At 46.0% G+C, this 21,545-nt stretch overlaps 2 protein-coding genes and 1 pseudogene across 2 annotated transcripts; all 3 read right to left on the reverse strand.

Annotated features, from left to right (window-relative positions):
• Positions 1-1,188: 1,188 nt before the first annotated feature.
• Positions 1,189-5,610, reverse strand: LOC124655625. The gene is made up of 10 exons (XM_047194490.1): positions 5,367-5,610; positions 5,161-5,241; positions 4,224-5,077; positions 3,757-3,845; positions 3,360-3,463; positions 3,121-3,220; positions 2,960-3,035; positions 2,760-2,874; positions 2,160-2,691; positions 1,189-1,691 (listed from the first exon to the last, which is right to left on the reverse strand). The coding sequence occupies exons 1-10, from the start codon at positions 5,608-5,610 to the stop codon at positions 1,208-1,210; spliced, it is 2,679 nt and encodes an 892-aa protein (XP_047050446.1). The 3' UTR covers positions 1,189-1,207.
• A 1,587-nt stretch (positions 5,611-7,197) lies between these two features.
• Positions 7,198-9,055, reverse strand: LOC124655626 (annotated as a pseudogene).
• Positions 9,056-13,224: 4,169 nt separating this feature from the next.
• On the reverse strand, positions 13,225-15,437 carry LOC124653512 (ubiquitin-like). The gene is made up of 4 exons (XM_047192565.1): positions 15,302-15,437; positions 14,425-14,635; positions 14,169-14,235; positions 13,225-13,628 (listed from the first exon to the last, which is right to left on the reverse strand). The coding sequence occupies exons 1-4, from the start codon at positions 15,402-15,404 to the stop codon at positions 13,587-13,589; spliced, it is 423 nt and encodes a 140-aa protein (XP_047048521.1). The 5' UTR covers positions 15,405-15,437; the 3' UTR covers positions 13,225-13,586.
• Positions 15,438-21,545: the final 6,108 nt, after the last annotated feature.

The raw sequence follows: 21,545 nt of genomic DNA on the forward strand, positions 1-21,545 counted from the left end.
CAACTTTGGTCTGCACCTGGTCGAGACGTGCCACCTGCTCGACGAATTTGTGGTCCAGATCGTCGAGCCGAGCTTGGATCATGTCGATCCCCTCTACTTTCTGCTGAATTTGTCGGAGCGCCTCCAACTCCTTCATGACCCTCTTCTCGAACGAACCCATGAGTTCGACGACGTGTCGCGTCTGTGCGCTGACCTTGAACGGAGTCGTCGCCTCTCCCTCTAAATCCTCCGGAACGCCTGATTTCGGATTTACAGGAGACGGCTCAGAGAGAGATCTCCAACCAATCAGTCGATGTTACTGGGTGGATCTCGAGCGTGTGGAGCGCGGGCGGATCGAACACGACCTCTGATACCAAGTGTAATATCCTTGCCTAGGGTTTTCCCATAGGATTTGGGATTGGGGTTGGTTGGTTGGAGAAGAAGAAAAAAGTAAATAGAAGGGGGCAGGTAAGGAACGATTTCATCAATTCAAAGCTGATGAAGATTACAGACGACACACCACGAGCTTATAACAACGCTCCTCCACACACGCTTGCCCATCTGGCACGTTAACCCACTGAGGCCCATGGCCCAAATCACTTCTCCTTTTTCTTCCAGCCCAGTCTCTAGCTTGAACTCTTCTTCAGTTTCCTTTTACCTGGCACTGCAGGTCCCAGCTTCATAGCAGCAGCAGTGACAACACTGCATTGCGTAAACCAGACGGGCAGATGCCAGATGGGAACAACATCAAGAAGGGTCCTTGCGCCGAGACACATTGACTAGTACAAGCCTGAACTATTTTCTCAAGTTATTGCCGGTCAAATATAACTCACTCACGTACAAGTAACAGAATAGACTAAATACAAACGGATTCGATCAAAATTTGAGTCCCCACAAAGCTCCCGACCACTTATTTATGCCAACTTATAAGTACATGTACAAAAAACCAACTCTCCGATACACATTGGTTATAACATGGTACCAGCCTTAACCATTTTCTACATTTACCGCCTGGCAAATGTGTAACTGATCATAATCACGGGAACACCATAACAACTTCTTCCATGCATGTGGGTGGAGCAGACGGGATACCTGCAGAGGGCGGCTAGGTGGGAGGGGGGGTCACGATTCTTCTGCTGCAAAATACTCTTATTCGTATCACGATTCTTCTCTTGGCCTATGAATTGTCTGTACACATACACACACAAGGCCCGACGCTCAGCAGCAGCTAGTCCGTCTTGAATCTGTGCGCAAACTTCTCCAACCCCTCTTTGCAGTCTTCCACCACCCTCTTGGACTTGTCCCCAACGCTCGAACCAAATGCCTTTGCTTCCGACGACAGTTCATTCACCTTTCTGGCCGCGCCGGCCCCGAGACCCGCGCTCCCTTGCCTGACTTCCGCCGCTCGTTCCTTCAGGCTCGAGATGAAGGACCTCACATACTGCATCACTCGCTCCAGGGCATGGCGAGACCGCACTTTCATCTCAGCGAAGAAGGACTTGAGCTTCTCAAGCAGAGACTCCGCCCGGTTGATCGCCTCGTCGACTGGGTGCTCTTTGCCAACATTAGCCCATGTCACTCCAGCCGATGCGTCCTCCTCGAGCCCTCCTTCAACCACGACTTTGATCCCTTGCCGCTCCCACTGGTTCCGGGCTTCCTCGAGGGCACGTGCATGCTCCCTCGCCTTCTTTGCTTCGTCCTCTGCCCAGGCCCTGGTTGAACATGTGTGGATTATTTGTGAATAAATTTGACACATGGTGGCAGGCAGTTATATGTACTAGAACAAAATAAATGGTGCCAAGCAGTCATCTGTTCTAGCATCGCACACGCTCTGGGTGGAGCCTATTAGATAACTCATACACCAGCTCATTCAATTTAAAAAGGGTATCTTGAATAACAAGCATAGTATGTTTAACAGTGTACTAACTAGTTTTACAGCACTCGTACATCTCAACTTGAAGTTTGGAGATTTAAAGCCAAAGATAGATTTCTATTAAATAGCAATTGCCAGTGAATTTACTGCTGTTTCCAATATAATCACTAACATGGCAGATTCCAAAGAGAAGGTTCAGCATCACAAAAAGAATGGTATCAGATATAAGATTTAACCCTAAAAGTCCACTAAAAAGGTAGAGTGGCAGCTAGAGATGGGTTCAGGGAATTGCTAAGCAAATTCTTACCTGGCCATAGATAAAGCCTTCCTTTCAACTTCAAGCTCGTATTGAAGTTGCACCGCAGCCTTGTTTTCATCCTCTATTTCCTTTTGAAGTTTCCCAATCCTATTCTTCTCAAAGGAGATCTCGACCTTCTTGCTCAGCACATTCTGCAGCTGCTCCTCTACTTCACACCTCAACTTTGAAAGAACTTCTATTTCAGATTCAACAGCAGCTCTGCCTCTAATCAAAGCATTCTTTTCTTCCTCTCTTTCTGCTCTCAACTTGTCCAATTCGACCCTAGCTTCTTCAGCCAGTTTCTCTAGGGTCTCTATTTTCTCTCTTTCCCGTGTAAGCTCCATTTCGAAACTTGCATTGATTTCTTTCTCAACCTGACCGATCAATGCACCTTGTGCGTTCACAGCTGCTTCAGCTATTTTCTCTGCTTCGATACGAGCAAGCTCCTCCATAACCACTTCAGCATAGTCACCAGTTGAAAGTGCTAGGGCAGCCTGTCCTTTTGTCACAGGCTTGTTTGGCTGGAAAAGCCTTGTAAAACCTTTTAAGAACAGAGATTTAGTGATCATCAAGGAGTCAAAAAGAAGGGAAAACTATATAAAAGCCTACCAAATGCAAGAGCTGAAATGCTCTGGTCTCCAGCACTCAAGTCAGCTGCCAAAGCAGGCCACGCAGATGCATCTATTTTATCAATGTCTATGTAGCCAGAAGTCTTGTACAAAGACTGATCAGACAGAAAATAGATATATCAGCATAACCAGATGGTTTCAAAATAAACAATCACAAATGATAGGAACTTTGTTTCACACATTTTTGTCGACTTCAGGTAATTGCCTTTTATCCAAAGCCATCTTCCAACTCACAAGGTCTTGACGTGACAAGGGACTGTAGCGAAAACAGTTGATTTAGTAGTTGGACACAGCAAACACACATATACATACAACACACACAGAGTCAAGTGGACGATTACCTCTCTGGGGAGAAGAAGTAATGGCTGTTCTGAACATTTTCAGAGATGTTCATATCAGATCTTGAAAGCTTGCTAGAAATTAACCCTGCTTCGGCCAATCCTAAGGGTACATTCAAATAAATAAGAATAAGAAAGCATTAATTCAATAGTGGTGATTTAGTGATTTACAATGGTTGGATAAACATGATAAACTGTGGTAAAGATGTTCATTTGTCCTGAACACTATTTCTATGTCCCACCTTGTATAAATGGAAAATCAGGATCTTCAGTGGTGACATCATCAAATGCAAGTTCAGACACATTCTCGATGTACATTGCTGGACAAACTTTTGAGTAAGTGTTCCTGCAGTTGAAAACCAGATCAATAAGCTAGTTAATGCAAGAAATTTCTCAGAGAGCCTTACAAGTAAAAATGTGAACTCCTGCTGCTACCCTATCCATGTATTCGTGACAGGAAAATTGAAGAAAAGATGAGCTACAACAGCTAAATAGCAATAAGAAATAATACGATGATACATCATAACTCAAATAAATGAATCATTCAACAAATACAAATGGGATGTGCACTCAAGGAACAGAAGAGAAGTGGATGCAGCAATACCGAAATGTGAAGATACAGCAAGAAAAAGTATGTACCTCGAAAGACAGTTACTTGCAACTACCAACCATCGAGCGTATTCACGTCGGGTACACAGGTCACCAGATCGAGCACCGGGTTCAATCACCTTCAAAGAAAATAAAATTTCAACAAGGAATTCCATATAAATCAGCAAGTTTGCTGTGTATCGATCATATCTATACTACAGCTTATGTCATGCAAATGAGATGGGGATGTTCCCTAGATAAGGTAATAACCATTTCTGCAAGAGCAGCAAAGCATTGTGCAACACATAGCAGGGTAATTATTTTATCCATAAAGCAAGTCAGCACAAGGCCAAAACCTTGAGAAAGCAAAGAATATAGGTTTAGGATTACATGGCGCTTTTCTGTTTCTATAAAATTCTAGAACCATGAACATACTGCAGAAATAGTTCAGCGGCAATAAAACAAAGAATGATTTCCCTACAACATTAAAATGAGGAGACACTGATTGCATGAAGTACCTTAAGAACTTGCAGCGCAGACAATGCATTCCCCTGGGTTGGGTCAACCGCGGCTGGAACCACAATCTGCCCAGCAGGCACCTGCAAAGCTGCAGAGAGCAGCGAGGGTGCAGGAATCCCAGCAGAAGAGAAAGATTTGCCAGGTGTCGTAGACGTGAACAGTCCATTTTGGTTATCCAATTCATTTTTCCCTTCATCCTGCTCTGATGGCAGAGTTTCTTTTCCTGGGTTAACACCTTCGTGTTCTACATAGTCAGGAAATCTGGATGTAGAAGATTCATCTTTGTCGGAGAACCGAGTAGCCTCGATCGCCGTGTCCTGGATCGCCACAACATCGCCTGAATCTAGCACCATGATGTCGGATGCTAAAGCATCATCATCGTCATCCATATGCCGGTTTTCCGGAAAACTTGGTTCAGAGTCTATCGAGTCCTGCAGAACAGGAGCTCCCTCGGAGGGGCCTGCGGCGCCACCACTAAGTGTCTCATCATAAGCAGCAGCTACGTCGGGCTCGGCGGGACTGGACACAGGAGGAGCTGGTCCTGGGCTTTCGGTGCTGTCGTCCGAAGGAATAAGATGGTCAGGCAGAGTTGCTCCGTCGCCAGCAATGTAGTTATCACCAGTAGGAGGTAGATCGGCGCTTTCCAGTGTGTGCTCCATGTCATGCTCAGCTGGTATCTTGTTCGTTTCTGAAGGTGATGTTGTAGCAGCCTCCTCACCGGTGGCATCCTGGCTATCGCTTGGTAACGAGACTTGGGCAGAATCCTCTTGGCTAGGAGTATTATTACTAACATCGGTAGAGTAAGGTGCTGTCTCGCTGTGTGTGGGCAAGGTTTCGATTGGCGGCCTTGATCCTGCACAGAAATGGACATCAGTCGCAGGCAATTTGCTTATCCCATTCGGAGCGAGCGGAGTAGTAGTAATGGTTGATCCGTACCATTGGGGCTTCTGACGGAGATTGCGGCGTAGGTGATGCCGGCGAGCAAGAAGAGTCCGGCGAGGCCAGGTCCGAGCAGTCCTGAGGGAAGGAAACCCGCGGGGATTGGTTGGTTAGGTGAATTTGCCATCCCTTCTTCTTATCTAGTCCGCCTCCAAATGGTAGCTAGCTAGAGATCGAGAGAGGGGAGGGGAAGGATAACTCACCGCCGAACGGGCCTGAAGCAGCGGCCTCGTTGTCTTGGTCCTCGTCCGACCAGCCGGCGAAGGAGGTCTCCGGGGGAAGCGAGGGTTCGGGGGAGGGGGAGGCCTGGGCTTGGGTTCGGAGGCGAAGCGGGAGGCGGAGGCGGAGGGGGCGGGTGGTGGGGGGCAGGGCGGCGGCGCGGCGGAGGAGGTGGAGCTGGAGAGAGCAGCAGCAGGCCGGGTTGGTGGTGGTGGTGGAGGAAGCCATCGTCGGCTGAGGAGGACCCACCGACGACGACGGCGAGACCGTCTGTACTTTTTTTGAGGGAGAGAAAAGGGGAAGAGCCAGCCAGCGAGCGAGCGGCTGAGGCTGGAAGACGACGGGAGGGGACCTCGTGTCCACAAATGGGCCTTGTGTTGGTTTGCTCTACTTTTTTCACGAGAAATGAGAGACGAGATGGGCCTCTCCGCCAACGGATCTGCCGCGTGTTCCCTCTCTCTTTGTCTTTGTTTTCGTGGGGTCTATTAGTGCAGTCATGATGTACGCTAAATATCAAGTTTGTTAACGGATCACCAATATACTTGCTGTTATATGTTGATGATATATTGATTGCTGCCAATAGCAAGAAACATATCACTACTTTAAAGTCACAATTAAGTAGTGAGTTTGAGATGAAGGATCTTGGTGCTGCTAAGAAAATACTAGGTATGGAAATTACAAGAGACAGAAATTCTAGTGTGTTATTTCTTAGTCAGCAAAATTAAATTCAGAAAGTTCTTCATCATTTTAATATGCATGATGCAAAGTATGTTAGTACACATATTGCTCCTCACTTTAAATTGTCAGCATTGCAATGCTCTAGTACTGATGGAGATATTGAGTACATGTCACGAGTTCCATATTCTAGTGCTATTGGTTCCTTGATGTATGCCATGGTCTGTTCTCGCCCTGATTTGTCATATGCTATGAGTTTGGTTAGTCGATACATGCCTAACCCTGGTAAAGAACATTGGAAAGTTGTTCAGTGGACTTTCAGGTACCTTCGTGGCACATCCAAAGCTTGTTTGAAGTTTGGCAAGACCGGTGAGGGACTCGTAGGTTATGTGGATTCAGATTTTGCTGGCGATTTGGATAAGAGAAGATCCCTCACAGGTTATGTGTTCACTGTTAGTGCATATGCTGTGAGTTGGAAGGCAACGTTACAACCTATTGTTGCCCAATCTACGACCGAAGCAGAATATATAGCAATTAGTGAAGCTTGCAATGAGTCTGTTTGGTTGAAAGGTTTGTATGCTGAGCTTTGTGGAGATGATTCTTGCATTAACTTGATTTCTGACAGTCAAAGTGCAATATACCTTACTAAAGATCAAATATTCCATGAGAGGACAAAGCACATTGATATCAAGTACCATTATGTTCGTGACATTGTTCCTCAAGGTAAACTCAAGGTATGCAAGATAAGTACTCATGATAATCCTGCTGATATGATGACAAAGCCAGTTCATGTTTCCAAGTTTGAGCTTTGCTCGAGCTTGGTTGGTATAATTGTTTAACCCAAGTGGTTGTTGGCGCCAGCAAGTGTTTTTTGTTGTTGTTCAGAAAATTGTTGAAGTTCATGCTACAAGATGGAATTTGTCTCAAGGTGGAGTTTGTTGTATTGTGATCCAAATTCTACTACTTCTGATAATTATTCTTCTCTCGATATCACAAGTTCACAACAAGCAATCAATCATGATACTTCATGGCTATTTCCCCAGGTCAAGTCGCAGTTCAGATGCAACACATCAGTTTCAGAGTTCAGATCTCCCTTTTACATACGTATTCAGCTAGCTAGCTACTGCATGGTACCAGTATTCAGATCTTCCAGTTGAAGGCAACGGGGCTCCTCACCCGGTGCTTCCTGTTCTCCCACGAAATGTGGCCGAAGTCCCATGTTCCGGCCGGCCTCACCTTTCCTTGCGACTGGAGGCTGAACTCCACCGTGTAGCTTCGCTTCTCGTTCTCCCTCTTGAACTCCAGCGTCTCCGGCGTCACGGTCACCTTCACGTCCCCCGGCGCCGCGAACGTCACGTTGTACGTCTCCGGCTGCGCCGACACCTTGGTCACCGTCCTGGTCAGGATGTTCACGCCCGACGGCGGCACGGCCCCCGACCATGCGGCCAGGATGTTCACGCCCGGCGCGGCCACGTCCGGCTTCAGGATCTCCGGGGCCACCACGCTGGGGCCTCGCGACGAGAACCCCGCCACCATCGGCGCCCGGTTCTCGCCGGTCACGGTCTCGCAGGCGAAGGCGAACGACACCACCGGGTACGGCGACGATGACATGTAGGCGTCTAGCTTATTGGCCGCGGTGTCGCTGATCATGACGCCGGGGAGCGTGAACGCCGGAGCATTGACGGCGTCATGGAGCCGTTCCATGCCCATCGCGGACACCATCCCGGCTCCGCCGGCTCTCTCCACGTAGAAGCCGGTCTCGTCTCCTGCCATCCACGCGCACACCACCACCTTGCCCGTCACCTTGTCGGGCGTCAGGTCATCCTCGCGGCAGGAGCTGTACACGAGCCCGACCATGCTCGTGCCCTTGGACTTCTCGGTGTACAGGGACTGGCCCGTCAGCGCCACGCCGTTGCCGAGCATGAGCTTGGCCGGGAACACCCGGTCCGTGGTGGCGGCACCGACGGTGGTCACCCACGGCGCGGCGTTGGACACGGAAGACGCCTCGGGGCCGTCGTTGCCACCGGCGACGACGACCAACACGCCCCTGCGCTCGGCGCCGAAGGTAGCGACGGCGATGGGGTCATCGTAGAAGGGCGTGCCCGGCTCGACCCCGATGGAGATGGATATGAGGTCCACGCCGTCGCTCACAGCGGCGTCGATCGCCTTGATGGTCGCCGAGCCAGGGCACCCCCTTAGGACACACGCCTTGTACATGGATGGCGATCCTCGCATTGCGCGCCACACCGCTCGCCCTCCCGCCCGAGAAGCCGTACAGGTCGGCCCAGGGAACCTCGGCGCCGGCAGCCGTCGAGGCCACGTGGGATCCATGCCCCATGAAGTCCCTCGGGCTCGGGTCGTTGTACTCCGGGACCGGTAGGTTGCCGGTGAAGGACTTGGCGCCGACCAGCTTGTTGTTGCAGAGTAAGGTGGCATTGAACCCCTCGGCGTCCTCGCACTTGCCCCTCCAGGTGGGATGGACAGGGCCGAGGCCGGTGTCGTTGAAGCTGGCGCGCTCCGGCCAGATGCCGGTGTCGATGATGCCGATGATGATGCCGTCGCCGAACTCCGAGTCTGGCCACGCGCCGAAGTCGTCGTGGAGGCCCATGAACCAGGGCGACCTCGTGGTCTGGATTTGGTACATCCTGTCCTTGTACACACGGGTCACGCCGGGGACGGCCGACATGCGCCGGGCCTCGCCCTCGGTGAGGCGGACGGCGAAACCGTGCATCACAGTGCCGTAGGTGTAGAGGATGCGGCTGGAGCTTCTGTCCACCATGGACGTGTACCAGTGATCGATGGTGGCGAACTTGGATGGCTTGGCCAGGTGGTTGGTTTGGACGATGTAGGTGCCATGCGAGTTCGAAGTGGAAGGAGAAGGATGAGGCTTGTGCTCGACAATGGAGTTCCTGTGCTCTGGAATGATGACGGAATGTGTGGACTGGAACTGGACAAGGACGAGAACTAGCAGACAGAGGATGGGGAGCGTGGAAGCCATTGTTGATGTGTGTTTGTGAGCTTGTGATGGAGAAATGCATGTGCGCGGTGATGGGTTTTATAGAGGTTAGCTCGTCTGGGCTCTCTGTGACGCCACTGGCAGTGTAGACCAGGAGTTTTTCATTCTGTGTCACATGTGGATTTCTTCCTCCTCGATACTCGGCTAGTGGAAGCTAAATGCAGCCATGAAACAAACTTCGTGCTAATTTTGATTTTGCCCCGGATAATTTTGATTCTGGAAGGCGATGGAACGGCCTCCCAAACCAAAAGGAATGAAACGGCCTCCACTATCCATTTGTCTCATCTTAAAATCCCAAATTTCCTATATGCACCACTAAATAAACACACCACACATGCAAATGCCACAAGTTTTCAGTTAACATTCTATCTTTGTAAACAGGAAACCTGTCTGTCACAGTCTCACAGAGTATTTCGACTATAGCACATGAGAGCCGACAAGGCTGTTTCAGTCCCCAAATACAGATACCAAATGTTTCACTACAGTTCTGGTGAAATTCAGGATGAACTACAGTCATCCAAAACAGAGGCCAATGTAAAAAAAAAATCCTGCCAAGATGTGAATAAGCCACAGTGGGTGTTCAGTTGGATTTCAAAATTTTGTAATGTATATACATACAAGCTTTGCATCATCTGAACAACGTGACTAGGCTACATTTACAATTTACACAGTTGTGTATGAACACCATGCTGAATAACCTCGAGTGTGTCTGCTGTTAAAAATTGGTTTACGCAGTTCTAGGCCATCACTCCTGCATAAGGCTGGTGCCAACGCGGGCGGCAGCGCGGGCGGTACCGCCCGCCGCCGGGCGAGAGAGGGGCGGGAGTGGGGCGGGACGGGAGCGCGGGGCGACGGGGCTGGCGCCGGGCGGTACCGCCCGCTGGCGCCCGGCTACCGCCCGCGCTGGGGGCGAGATCGAGGCGGGAGCGGGGCGAGAGGCGGGGCGGCGCGGTGGCAGAGTGGGGCGAGAGGCGGGGCGAGAGTGAAGGCTGAGGTGGCGCCCTCTGATTGGTCGTTGGGGTAGCCGTTGGGGTAGCCGTTGGTGGTTCAAAAAATCCGAAAAAAACCCCAAAAATTCATCCCCACCCCCTATAAATACCCCCATATGGTTTCACTCAATCCACACCTCACTTCATCTCCTCCACTCTCCATTTCCACTCCACTCAACGCCATGTCTTCGTCCAGCAGCAGTTCGAGCGACGGAATGGAGGGTGATATGATCGCTGCATTCCAGGCGGAGTATGAGGAGGAGATGCTCAACGAGGAGGAGGAGGAGGCAAGACGGCCGCGACGCCGCCGAGAGTTCATCAGGCGTGATCGTCTTGGTGCCCATGATCGGCTGTTCGAGGACTACTTCGCCGACGACTGCAACTATCCTCCGAGTTACTTTCGGCGAAGGTATCGGATGAGACGATCCCTCTTCCTGCGCATTGTGGATAGATTAGGTGAATACTCTCCGTATTTCACCCAAAGAAATGATGCTCTCAACCGTGCTGGTTTTTCTCCCCTGCAAAAGTGTACTGCGGCTTTGCGTCTGTTAGCTTATGGAGCCGCTGCAGATACAATAGATGAATGGCTTAAGTTAGCTAGACAAACTTCATCAGATTGTCTAGATAGATTCTGTGAAGGCATCATTGAGTGTTACGGGGAACACTTTTGCCGTCGACCAAATGTCGAGGATACTCGGCGTACGGTAGCGAAAGCCGAGGAGCGTGGCTTTCCGGGCATGTTAGGGAGCATCGATTGCATGCATTGGCAGTGGAGGAACTGCCCAGTGGCTCATGCCGGTCAATTCACAAGGGGGGACATCAAACACCCTACCATAATCTTAGAAGCCGTTGCGTCGTATGATCGTTGGATCTGGCATGCCTTTTTTGGAGTGGCCGGGTCCAACAACGACCTCAACGTACTCAACCAGTCGCCGTTGTTCACTGATGTGCTTAGGGGAGAAGCACCCGTAGTGAACTTCACGGTGAATGGACACGAGTACAACTATGGTTACTACCTTGCCGACGGCATCTACCCCTCCTGGCCGGTGTTCATGAAAGGTGTTACTCTTCCACAAAGTGAAAAGCAGCGAGTGTTCACTGCTGCTCAATCAGCTTGGCGCAAAGATGTCGAGTGTGCCTTTGGAGTGTTGAAGTCTAGGTTCAACATTCTAGCAGTTCCGGGACGCTCCTACTCGAGGCGTACTCTTGGATTGATCATGCGTGCATGTGTCATTCTGCACAACATGATCATCGACGATGAGCGTGGTACAAATTTGGACAACATCTATGAGACAATTGCTTCAAATGTTGGCCCTGCAATACACCACCATGCACCACCAAGCCTAGCAGCCAGGATTCAGATGGACACCGAAATGAGGGAGTCACCGATGTATACACAACTCCAACATGATTTGATGGAGCATGTGTGGGCTAATGCCTAGATTATGTAATTTTTTCAAATTTTTATGTAATCTTTTCAAATTTTTATGTAATTTTTTTTATGATGTAATCGGTAACAATTTTAGTTGAATAAAATAATTTCCTTGCATTATTTATATTGTTGTAATCTGAAAATGAAATGCTGATGTCGAGGAGAGAGAAAAGCTGACGTGGAGGAAAGAGAAGTAAAGCTGGCACTATAGCCTGTGCATTGGCACCGTGGGGTGAGAGTGGGGTGAGAGTGGGGTGAGAGTGAGGGAAAAAGCTGACGTGGCGGGTGAGAGTGGCGTGGTGCATTGGCACCAGCCTAAGGCACCTTGTCGCCTGCCACGACACATGTCAGGCCACAAGAGTACCTCCTGAATGCACTTCGTTTGTCTCAAAACACTATTTATATATTTGAGTGCCTAAACTTGAAATATAATGAGCAAGGAACGAACTCTTGACACATTCATTTGTTAATTATAGTTCCAGGACCTCCTATCAAAAGTTGGATTGTCTCAGCTTGTGGAAATTTTATATACTCTCAAGAAGGACTAATAAAACTTGGAGTTCAAAGGTTGTCGGGAAAATTGACTTTCTCTTTTATGTATACTGAAGTTGGCGGTTAACTGTTCTATTGCAATGCAAGTTCCTCCATATCGTCCCAACCACATGAAACTTGGTTATTTCCCTTGGCGGAGTGCATTGAGGGTGAGAGTTTACCTGCATGACGAAAGATATTGCGCCTTCCATTTTCGCAATCTCCAAAAGGAAAAAACTTCACGATTAACAAGGGCATCAACCAAAACTTTTGGATTTTCAAAATCAACACCGAGGGTGGCATCACAATAAATCACATTGTGCATTTTATGGACCTTTGGAAAAAGGTTAATGGGGTTCATCTATGTGAAGGCACCCCGGATGACATCACTTGGAAGTTCTCCAACTCAGGGTTTTACATGGTGGTGTCGGCCTATAAGGGCCAATTCTAAGGTATGTCGGAGGGCATATGGAAAAATTGGGCACTACCAAAGTGCAAGCTTTTTTTTTTTAGCTTGGCTTATCAAGATCGAGTGTGGACGGCCGACCGGCTTCAACGGAGGGGTTGGCCAAACCTGAGTCAACGGTGCATCTTCTTATCAAGTGTCGTTACTCTCTTAGGATTTGGAACTCCATCATCTTGTGGCTTGGGCTAGACTCGGCGGACATTTCTTTGTGGGCAAACTTTGACACGGTTGAAGAATGGTGGCTCTCCTTCATCTACCCCAATGGCTCCCGGCGAAAATCCTTTGCCTCTCTCATCATGCTAATCTCTTGCGAGCTTTGGAACGAGTGCTATGCGAGAGCCTTCTGTAGTGTTTTTTCTTTGCCAAATATTGTTGTAACTAAGATAAATACTGATGTGGAGCTTTGGCATGTGGCGGGTGCTAGGCACTTGGTGTCGATCATGCCGCGAGAATAGTTGTGTCGTTTTTGCCGAGCTTTGGCTTAGCCTTGTAACAAACCTTTGAACTCTTCTTAATTAATGAGATGAGGCAAAGTTTTGCCCCCGTTTAAAAAAAAAATAGGAACGAATTTGATTTCTCCAGCTTTCACCAACTAGGGATGCTCAATCACTTTTAAATATTAGCATCATGATTTAAATCTTGGTTAATCACCTAGTTTAGTTATTGCGGATAAAATAGGAACCTAAATCCATGTCCGCAAAGATTTATAATTAGTTAGTACTAGAAAGATTCATTATGATGATAATCATCAGGTCAAATAGACAGCGACCCAACAAACAGCTACCAGATGAAAAAAAGGAACATTAACCTCACAAGAGCTCACTACAGCCATGCAGTGACTGCAGCCATGAGAATCCATGCATGTTTTTCATAGGCAGTGATACAGAAGTAACTTTTAACTAGCTTCTCTAAATTCAGCATCCATGCCAGTGCCATGCATCACTATCAAGAACAACTCACAATGTTCAGATAGAGTAAGGGAAGGACTTCAATTCAAGGTAGCTACTACAAGGCTTAAATTCTAGTAAGTTATGACACTAAGCCGCTAAGGAGACAGTGCGGGTGCCTATCACTCTCACATTCCATTCCAGTGCATTATTTTGGAGTCTTGGAAGCGAGCTTTTTCTTCTTCCTCAGCTGAAAATATAATGTTCAAACATATTATGTTAGCAGATGTCAGTGATCAAAATCTGTAGATGTGAGATATAAAATGATTTCACAAATTGTTGGAGAGATCTCAATTTATCAGTATGCAACAAAGTTCTAGTTACGTGAGACACCAATACACAACATACAAACAAAACTGTACTAGTAAACTCAGTTAATGGTTCTAGTTGGAGACCTGGCACATCAACTCTGAAATAAGCATATTATGGAATTATGTATACTGATGATGAGAACTTAGAGAGCATGTTCGATGCTACAATGATCAAGTTGAATAACCAGGGAAATATAGGAAAAGGACATGAACAACGATAGCACAGTAAGCTCCATTATTAGGTATAAATTGACATAAACTACCTAGCTGACTTTAACAGGGCAATGCGAACTCACAAAAAACTTTGCACAGAATATGTTAGACCAAGATTATGATGACCAATAGCATGGACATTGTATTAGGGCTACTCGCTAAGTTCAAGAATATGAATGACTAGGGGAATCACAGTTAAGGCTCACCTCATCGTTGTGCCCACACTTCTTCTTGCGGCAGTTTGAAGCCCTGGGAGGAAGGCGTGCATAGCACCTGCAAAACAAATTGCACAACAAATGCCAGGTTAATTTGTGACAAGGAAGTGCATCCACACTAAGTTTAACTAACAAATTGATCGCCTTTATCAAGTGCTAGCTAACACATGATTAAGAACTACAGAAACACAAGTTACATGACGGGGACCTAAAGGAAGCAAAAGAAGAGATTGGCATGTGTGCTTACTGGCGGCAGATAAGCTTGTGCTGCATGTACTTGAGCGCCAGCTGCAGGAGGTTGGGCTCAATCACAGGGTACGTCCCGCCCTTGCCGCCGCCGCGGAGACGGAGGACCAGGTGAAGCGTGGACTCCTTCTGGATGTTGTAGTCAGCGAGGGTGCGGCCATCCTCCAGCTGCTTCCCGGCAAAGATCAGGCGCTGCTGCTCTGAGGGCACACCTACGGTTTCAGATCAGGCCACCATGATTAGTATGCTACTATCACAATTAATCATGCGGTGACAAGCAATTAAAGAAACAACAAGCATTTAAGATGAACAGTAGCTAGATTTGGTAGCGAAATCATGTTGAAATGCGGTTCCTTTCTACTATCTTAGCTCAATCCAACACTTGCAAGTCGATCAAGTATCCAACCCTACGCCCCACAGGTTGCCAAAGAAAAAAAAAAACGATTCCTTTCTACTATCCTAGCACAATCCACCACTTGCATATACTAGCCCATCCAACCCGACCCCTTCCCGGCCGGCCGGCCTCCTCATCTCCGACAAACATGGAAACTCTTGATGTCAAGCTAGCTTAACACGACCAAATCGCCCAGATTGCCCTTCTGTTTCTGCCCAAGATGACCAATTACTGCTGCAGGAAGCAATCGCTCAGCAAATCTCCAATCGAAACCGCACAAAGGTGGAGAAATGTTTTTAGAAGCATCATGTGCAAACCAAAAAAGAAGATCGAAACAATCGGCCGGGTCCCAAACTCATGGAAACAGCAGGGAAACAGATGCCGCTAACAGGGCCGCCGGACGGCGAGCGAACGGAGCAACAGGTCGTCGGCCGGAGAGCGCGCGCACACAGATAGGGACGATCGAGGGGGAGATGTTGGTTACCTTCCTTGTCCTGGATCTTGGTCTTGAGGGCGGCGATGGAGTCGCTGCTCTCGACCTCGAGCGTGATCGTCTTCCCCGTCAGCGTCTTCACGAAGATCTGCATCTTGCCGTCGCCGGAGCGTGGGTGCTGGACTGGACTGGTAGTGGTGGTGGTGGTGTGGACAGCGCCGCGGAGTCGACGGCCTTTATATAGGCGGAGCGTGAGCGTTGAGGGGAAGTGGAGTTAGCGCAGCCGCTACGAAACCCTCGGAGCCCTAGCCCCGGATGGTTGGACTTGAGCGGAATGTGCTTGGGCCGGGCTTTTTCGTGCAACTGCACCCGTTACCCGTATTGCTGAGAGCCTGAGAGAGTTCTATTCTTTTTTTTGACACTAGCTAGAGTTCTAATTGATTCTGAAAAAAATATATACTAGATTTCTAACTTTTTAGTTAAAATGTGGAAAATTTCATTTGGCTTGGCTGACTCCTTATATACGTAGATTTTTTGGTTCCCTAGCTAGGTACAAAATCCTCAACACGCACGACCCCAAGAGTGAACACAAATCCCGATGATTGTAAAAGAAATAAACGGGCTGTCAACCTCAAAATCAGACAAACAGAAAGCTTACAAACTTTGAAATCCAAATAAATTTAGTCCCAAGCTCTCTTGCTCGGAGCAATATGAGCAATTATGTGACAGTGGTAATGGAATTGCCATGACACACAACTGTCCATACGAGCTCCTAGATATCTCTCATGGTCAGCTAAGTTGTTGGTGTACTCACGCCCGCCCTCCTTCCCCATTTCCCGCTCTCTCACATTCTTATCTCAACATGAACCATAGTCAAAGTAGTGGGCTAGTGGCGGCGACGGAGGTACCAACAACTAACTAGGGTGCGTTTTGCCCTTCCCTTGTTGCTTCTCCAAACACTAGTTGAGACAACGCAACAAAAGTTGAATCTCGGCAACGCAAGGGAGTAGCATCTGCATGGGAAGGGAGAGGCAAAGCTCTTTCACGTGACCAAGCAGGTTTCTAATTATTTCATGTTATCGATATTGATTTAAATACCATTATCTCGAGAGGAGTGTCCTATTTTTTGTTTTATTTTATTTTTACATGTGTTTGATTGGAGTTCTATTTGGACTATGGATTTCATGTTTGTGTTGTATGTCTAGGCAATGGTATGTTAGCAAGGTTGATCTCTTGGGAAGTTAGCCACTAGATTTTAACCAATCGAGATTTTACAGATGCAAGTGCACATAACTTGTATAAGGGCATGTACAATAGTAGAAAAGGCACGCCTTCTCTTAGCCCTCCACGTCATGTAGAGAAGATAATAACTATAATGTGTACAGTGCATTATCCTTTAGTGTTATCCCTTGCAATTAATGAGAATCAGTTAAATTTGGTAGGAAATTAGGTTGCTGAGAGAAGACATGTGGTACAATGAAGCAAATGGTCTTCTCTTATTTTCTAAGAGACCATCCCTTAGCTAAGCGAACGCAACCTTCTCTTTCTCTATTCTCTCACCTCCAACTCAGCAAATATCCTACGTGGCAGCTCTAAGGGAAGGCTGATGTCACCACATTGTACACGCCCTAACAAAATGGGACACAGGGAGAAAGGTAGTGCTCAATAGACACCACGTATCAAGAAAATCGGATACCAGGCTACAACATCGACCATATTATTTGTGTTGAGAAGAGGGATGAAAATTTTCTAGTTGAAATGTTTAGGATTGAAATTTTCTTGGTTTTCAAGTTTAGAAATGTATTTCTATCATTGTTTGGAAGCAATATTTCTACAATTTTGACCGACAAAATATGTACCCCAAAGCAAGTGATCTAGACGTGTGGCCTTTTTACGATGGGTCTGGACAAATATGCGTGCAAATATGGTTTAGAACTACTTGTATATGAATATAATTACCAATGTTATGGATGACGGTTGTGGTTGCTTTATTTGTGAGGTTCTAGATAAGCCATCTGTTGGAGATATTCCCAAGAGGCAATAATAAAATAATAATTATTATATCTTTGTGTTTATGATAAATGTTTGCATCCCATGCTATAATTGTATTAACCGGAAACATTAATACTTGTGTGTTTTGTAAACATAAAATAGTCCATAGTAAGCCTCTTGTTAAACTAGCTTGTTGATTAATAGATGATCATAGTTTCATGATCATGAACATTGGATGTTATTAATAACAAGATCATATCATTAGGTGAATGATGTGATGGACATACACCCATAGTAAGCGTAGCATATGATCAAGTCATTAAGTTCGTTGTGCTTCAAGCTTTAAGATACATAGTAACCTAATCATTCGATCCTAAGATCATGTTAATCACCTACACCGGATGGATGCTTTGATGCCACCAAACACTACTTCGTAAATGGCTATTATAAAGGTGGCATTAGTGTTCGGAAAGTATAGGGTCGAAGCACGTGGATCAAGAGTGAGATTTGTTCATCCAAATGACAGATAGATATACTCTGGGCCCTCTCGGTGAAATGTCATTCAACTAGCTTGCAAGCATGTGACTGACTCATAAGGGATGTCATATCACGGTACGAGTAAAAAGTACTTATCGGCAACGAGGTTGAACTAGGTATAGATATACCGACGATCAAACTTCGGATTAATAAAATATCGCGAGACAAAGGGAATCGGTATTGTATGTAAATGGTTCTTTCGATCACGAAGTAATCGTTGAATGTGTTGGAGCTATTATGGATCTCCAGGTCCCGCTATTAGTTATTGATCAGAGAAGAGTCTCGATCATGTATGCATAGTTCATGAACCGTATGGTGACACACTTAAGGTTCGATGTCGTTTTAAGTAGATATGGAATATATAATGGAGTTCGAATATTGTTCGGAGTCTCGGATGAGATCCAGGATATCACGAGGAGTTCCGGAATGGCCCGTAGAATAAGATTTATATAGGATAAGTCACATTCCAACTTTGGAAATGGTTCGGTGAATTTATGTAAGGTTGTAGAAGGACGCTATCGTGTTGGCGAGATTTCGAGGAGGATCTACTACATCCTCTGCCCTTTAGAACGAGGGAGGACGTCTTCATCGATACCGTACGTATGACCGAGTGCGGAGGTGCTGCCCAAATGTGGCACCGTCAAGATCTTCTACGTGCTTTTAAAAGCGACAAGCGATAGACTACATCCACCATGAGATTTATCTCGTTAACACTTAGCGATCTTCGAGGGTATGTTGATCTTCACCTCGTTGCTACCATCTACTAGATTAAATCTTGGCTTGTTATACGTTCTTGCGGTAGGAAAGTTTTTGTCTTCTATGCTACGAATCCCTACACCATCAAGTTTCAATAGTCATCGCGAAAGCTAGTACGCAATTATTGTCTTTTCAAATATTAGTGAAAATTATAACAAGCCTCACACCATTGCAATGTGTGGTAGTTTTTGAATTTCACTTTTTGAAGAGCGATGACTATGTATGAAGGTTGCCTTTAGATATGGTTCCTACTTTTGTAACTACTCAAGCCATATTAGATACTCCCTCCGTTTCATATTAGTTGTCGCTGATTTAATTCAACTTTATACTAAATCAGCGACAACTAATATTGAATGGAGGGAGTAGTACATACTTCACGAATGAGCTCGCTTGCACTCACGTGTGCTGCCGTGCATGCATGTGGACATTGCGAACCACACACACTGCAGCCTCCATTTCCTCCGCGGAGAGGATGGAGCTGGTTGGCTCCAAAGATGCAGTTCAGTTAGCCAAGGAAGCAGGAGTGTGACAGCTGGTTATCTTGTTTTTGAAATTTTCATGGGGTACTAAAATATTTTTTTTTTGAAATTTTCAGGGGTGGGGTGGGAATTTCATTGCTTGCAAATGGTTTTAGGTCTCACAATATTGTAATCTGACTATTTGGGTGCCGTGTTCAAGCTATGGTATAAGCAGAGGCGGACCCAGGAGTTTGTTAAAGCCTAGGCGGGCAACAAGGTAGCTAACTTTCCTTCACAAGTATAAGCATCATATAGACTAAATAGTGTTTTTATAATACTAGTTTTAATGTGAAAACACAAATACAATACATTATAGGGTCACAACACATTTCAATGATAAAAATCTCACAACTAGTTCGAATATTAACAAATGAAGAATAGTGACGTGGGGAACCAGTGGCGGTGACTCGGGGATCGAGTGGGCGGAGACACGGGGCACTAGTGGGGGGGGGGGGGGGGATACCAAGGCGGTGCGGGAAACCTATGAATGGCGACGCGGTGCAGCAGTGAAAATGGGAAAATGGTGGTGGTGGTGAGGGGGAGGGGGTCAGAGATGCGGCATCATGAAGATTGTGCCGTCGGTGCAACATGCAGGAGAAGAACTGCCGCACATGGCCTTGGGAGAGAAAGGTTTGTGGTCTTCGGCCTGGTGGGCTGGATTGCCTCAAGGCCAGGTAAAAGAGTCACGTTGGCATAGCTAGCAAAATAAACAAAATGATCAATCAATTTTGCCCATCGATTGAGGCTGATTTTGTGTAAGGAAATCAGGAATCTCTTTGGTCGAGCAGAATGGAAACCCGAGCAAGAGCCGGGCTGTAGGGACGATGCGTCCACCCACGGGAATAAGGAGAAGGGTGGTTGATCCATGGCCGCTGGTCGAGGACGTCAAGTAGCTTCTGAAAAACTTCAACGGTACAAGATCAACCATGTGTGACGCTCATGCAATGCGGCGTCGCACCGTTTAGCTAAGGATGGCGGCGATAATAAAGTGTGTAAAACCTTGGTTTGCGGTTCCCCCGGCTTATCTTGTAAATCTATTGGCATCCGCTTGTGCCAAAGATTAAATAGAGTCGCAACATTTGATTTCAAAAAGGAAGAACATAGACTTAAAACATTTTTTGTTTTTTTTTGTGTAGATATGAAAATTTTATTTTCCTAAAAGTTACAACATTTTTGAAAGTTCTAGGATTGTGAGCTCAAGAATGTGATTACGACCACCTCAAATCACTATGCGATCCTTATTAATTTGGAGAGTTAATAGCACTAGATGACCCGTTGCGCTATCGCGCAAATGGCAGAATCAAGTCCGAATTTGAACCATAAGTTTTAGTTTATTTAAGTATTTAGAATTAACTCGGAATTTAACTGCTTTAGTATCTTGCAGACACACCATCCAATTGAGATGCTGCAGTAAGATATGACACTTTAGTACGATTCTGCATTATTTTTTCAGCTTTTATGCCTTTGTATAAGCTCCTCCACCATATTATGGTTATTGTACCGAAAGAGGTAGCTTTATAAAACAAACATAAAAAGACAATTTCTAATTCCAAGATGAATGTATCTACTTCAAGACAAAAAAAAGGTGATACCATAGTTTTCACGGTTAGAAGTGTCAATTTTGAAAACATATTTTATATTGGGTTATGTGTGTGCTTCCACTTTTACGTTCTGATCGTGCTTGGTGCACTAATATTATTGTTAGGGAAAACACAATGAGAGACACATTGGTGGTTCTCTTGAATATTGTTCCACTATTGAAAAATATTTGAACCTAAAAGTTGCAGGTCTTAGGAAAAATATTTATGTTGTAGCATATTACCAAACAAAAATACATACGGTGGATGCACTTTTCAAAAGAAATTTAAGTGTAGTCTAAGTATCAAATAAGTGATATATCGATGATATGAACAATAGGTAGGATTCAATGCATCGCATTACTTAGAAAAGTTAAATAAGGTTAAGCAATACACATTGTTGTAATCCTACTGACATAACCCGTAGCGTCACCGGCGCAATTCGCGAAATGGAGACACGGACTTTGGCCCTAAGGTTTCAATTTTGATTCATGGACATGTGGCATGATGTCACCAAAAGTTTGCTCATACTTAAAAAGAACAAAGTACTTAATCATTGACACTTAATATATTGAAGTAATAAATCATGTAACAGAAATTCAAATACAAAAATATTTGGATAAAGATATATTTGATACATTTTATTTTGAGGGGAAAATATATTGGAGTAATGACAATAACTGCAAACAGATGGTTTTTTTCCTGTTCAATGTAAGATCAATTCCCAAATTGCTCATTTGGGCAGTATTCATACGGGTGAGTGCCTATTTGAAACGTATTGGTGCAGGTGAGTGCCAAAATTGAGACGGAATTAGGTCAGGTGTGCCAGAATTAAGACAGAATTAGGTTGGTCTTGAAATGATTGGGATAATCTGCTCCTTATTTTGCCTTGTCTTGAGAAGATGATTCCAATTA

Source organism: Lolium rigidum, chromosome 5 (assembly GCF_022539505.1).
Source record: "Lolium rigidum isolate FL_2022 chromosome 5, APGP_CSIRO_Lrig_0.1, whole genome shotgun sequence".
Taxonomy (NCBI): Eukaryota; Viridiplantae; Streptophyta; class Magnoliopsida; order Poales; family Poaceae; genus Lolium; species Lolium rigidum.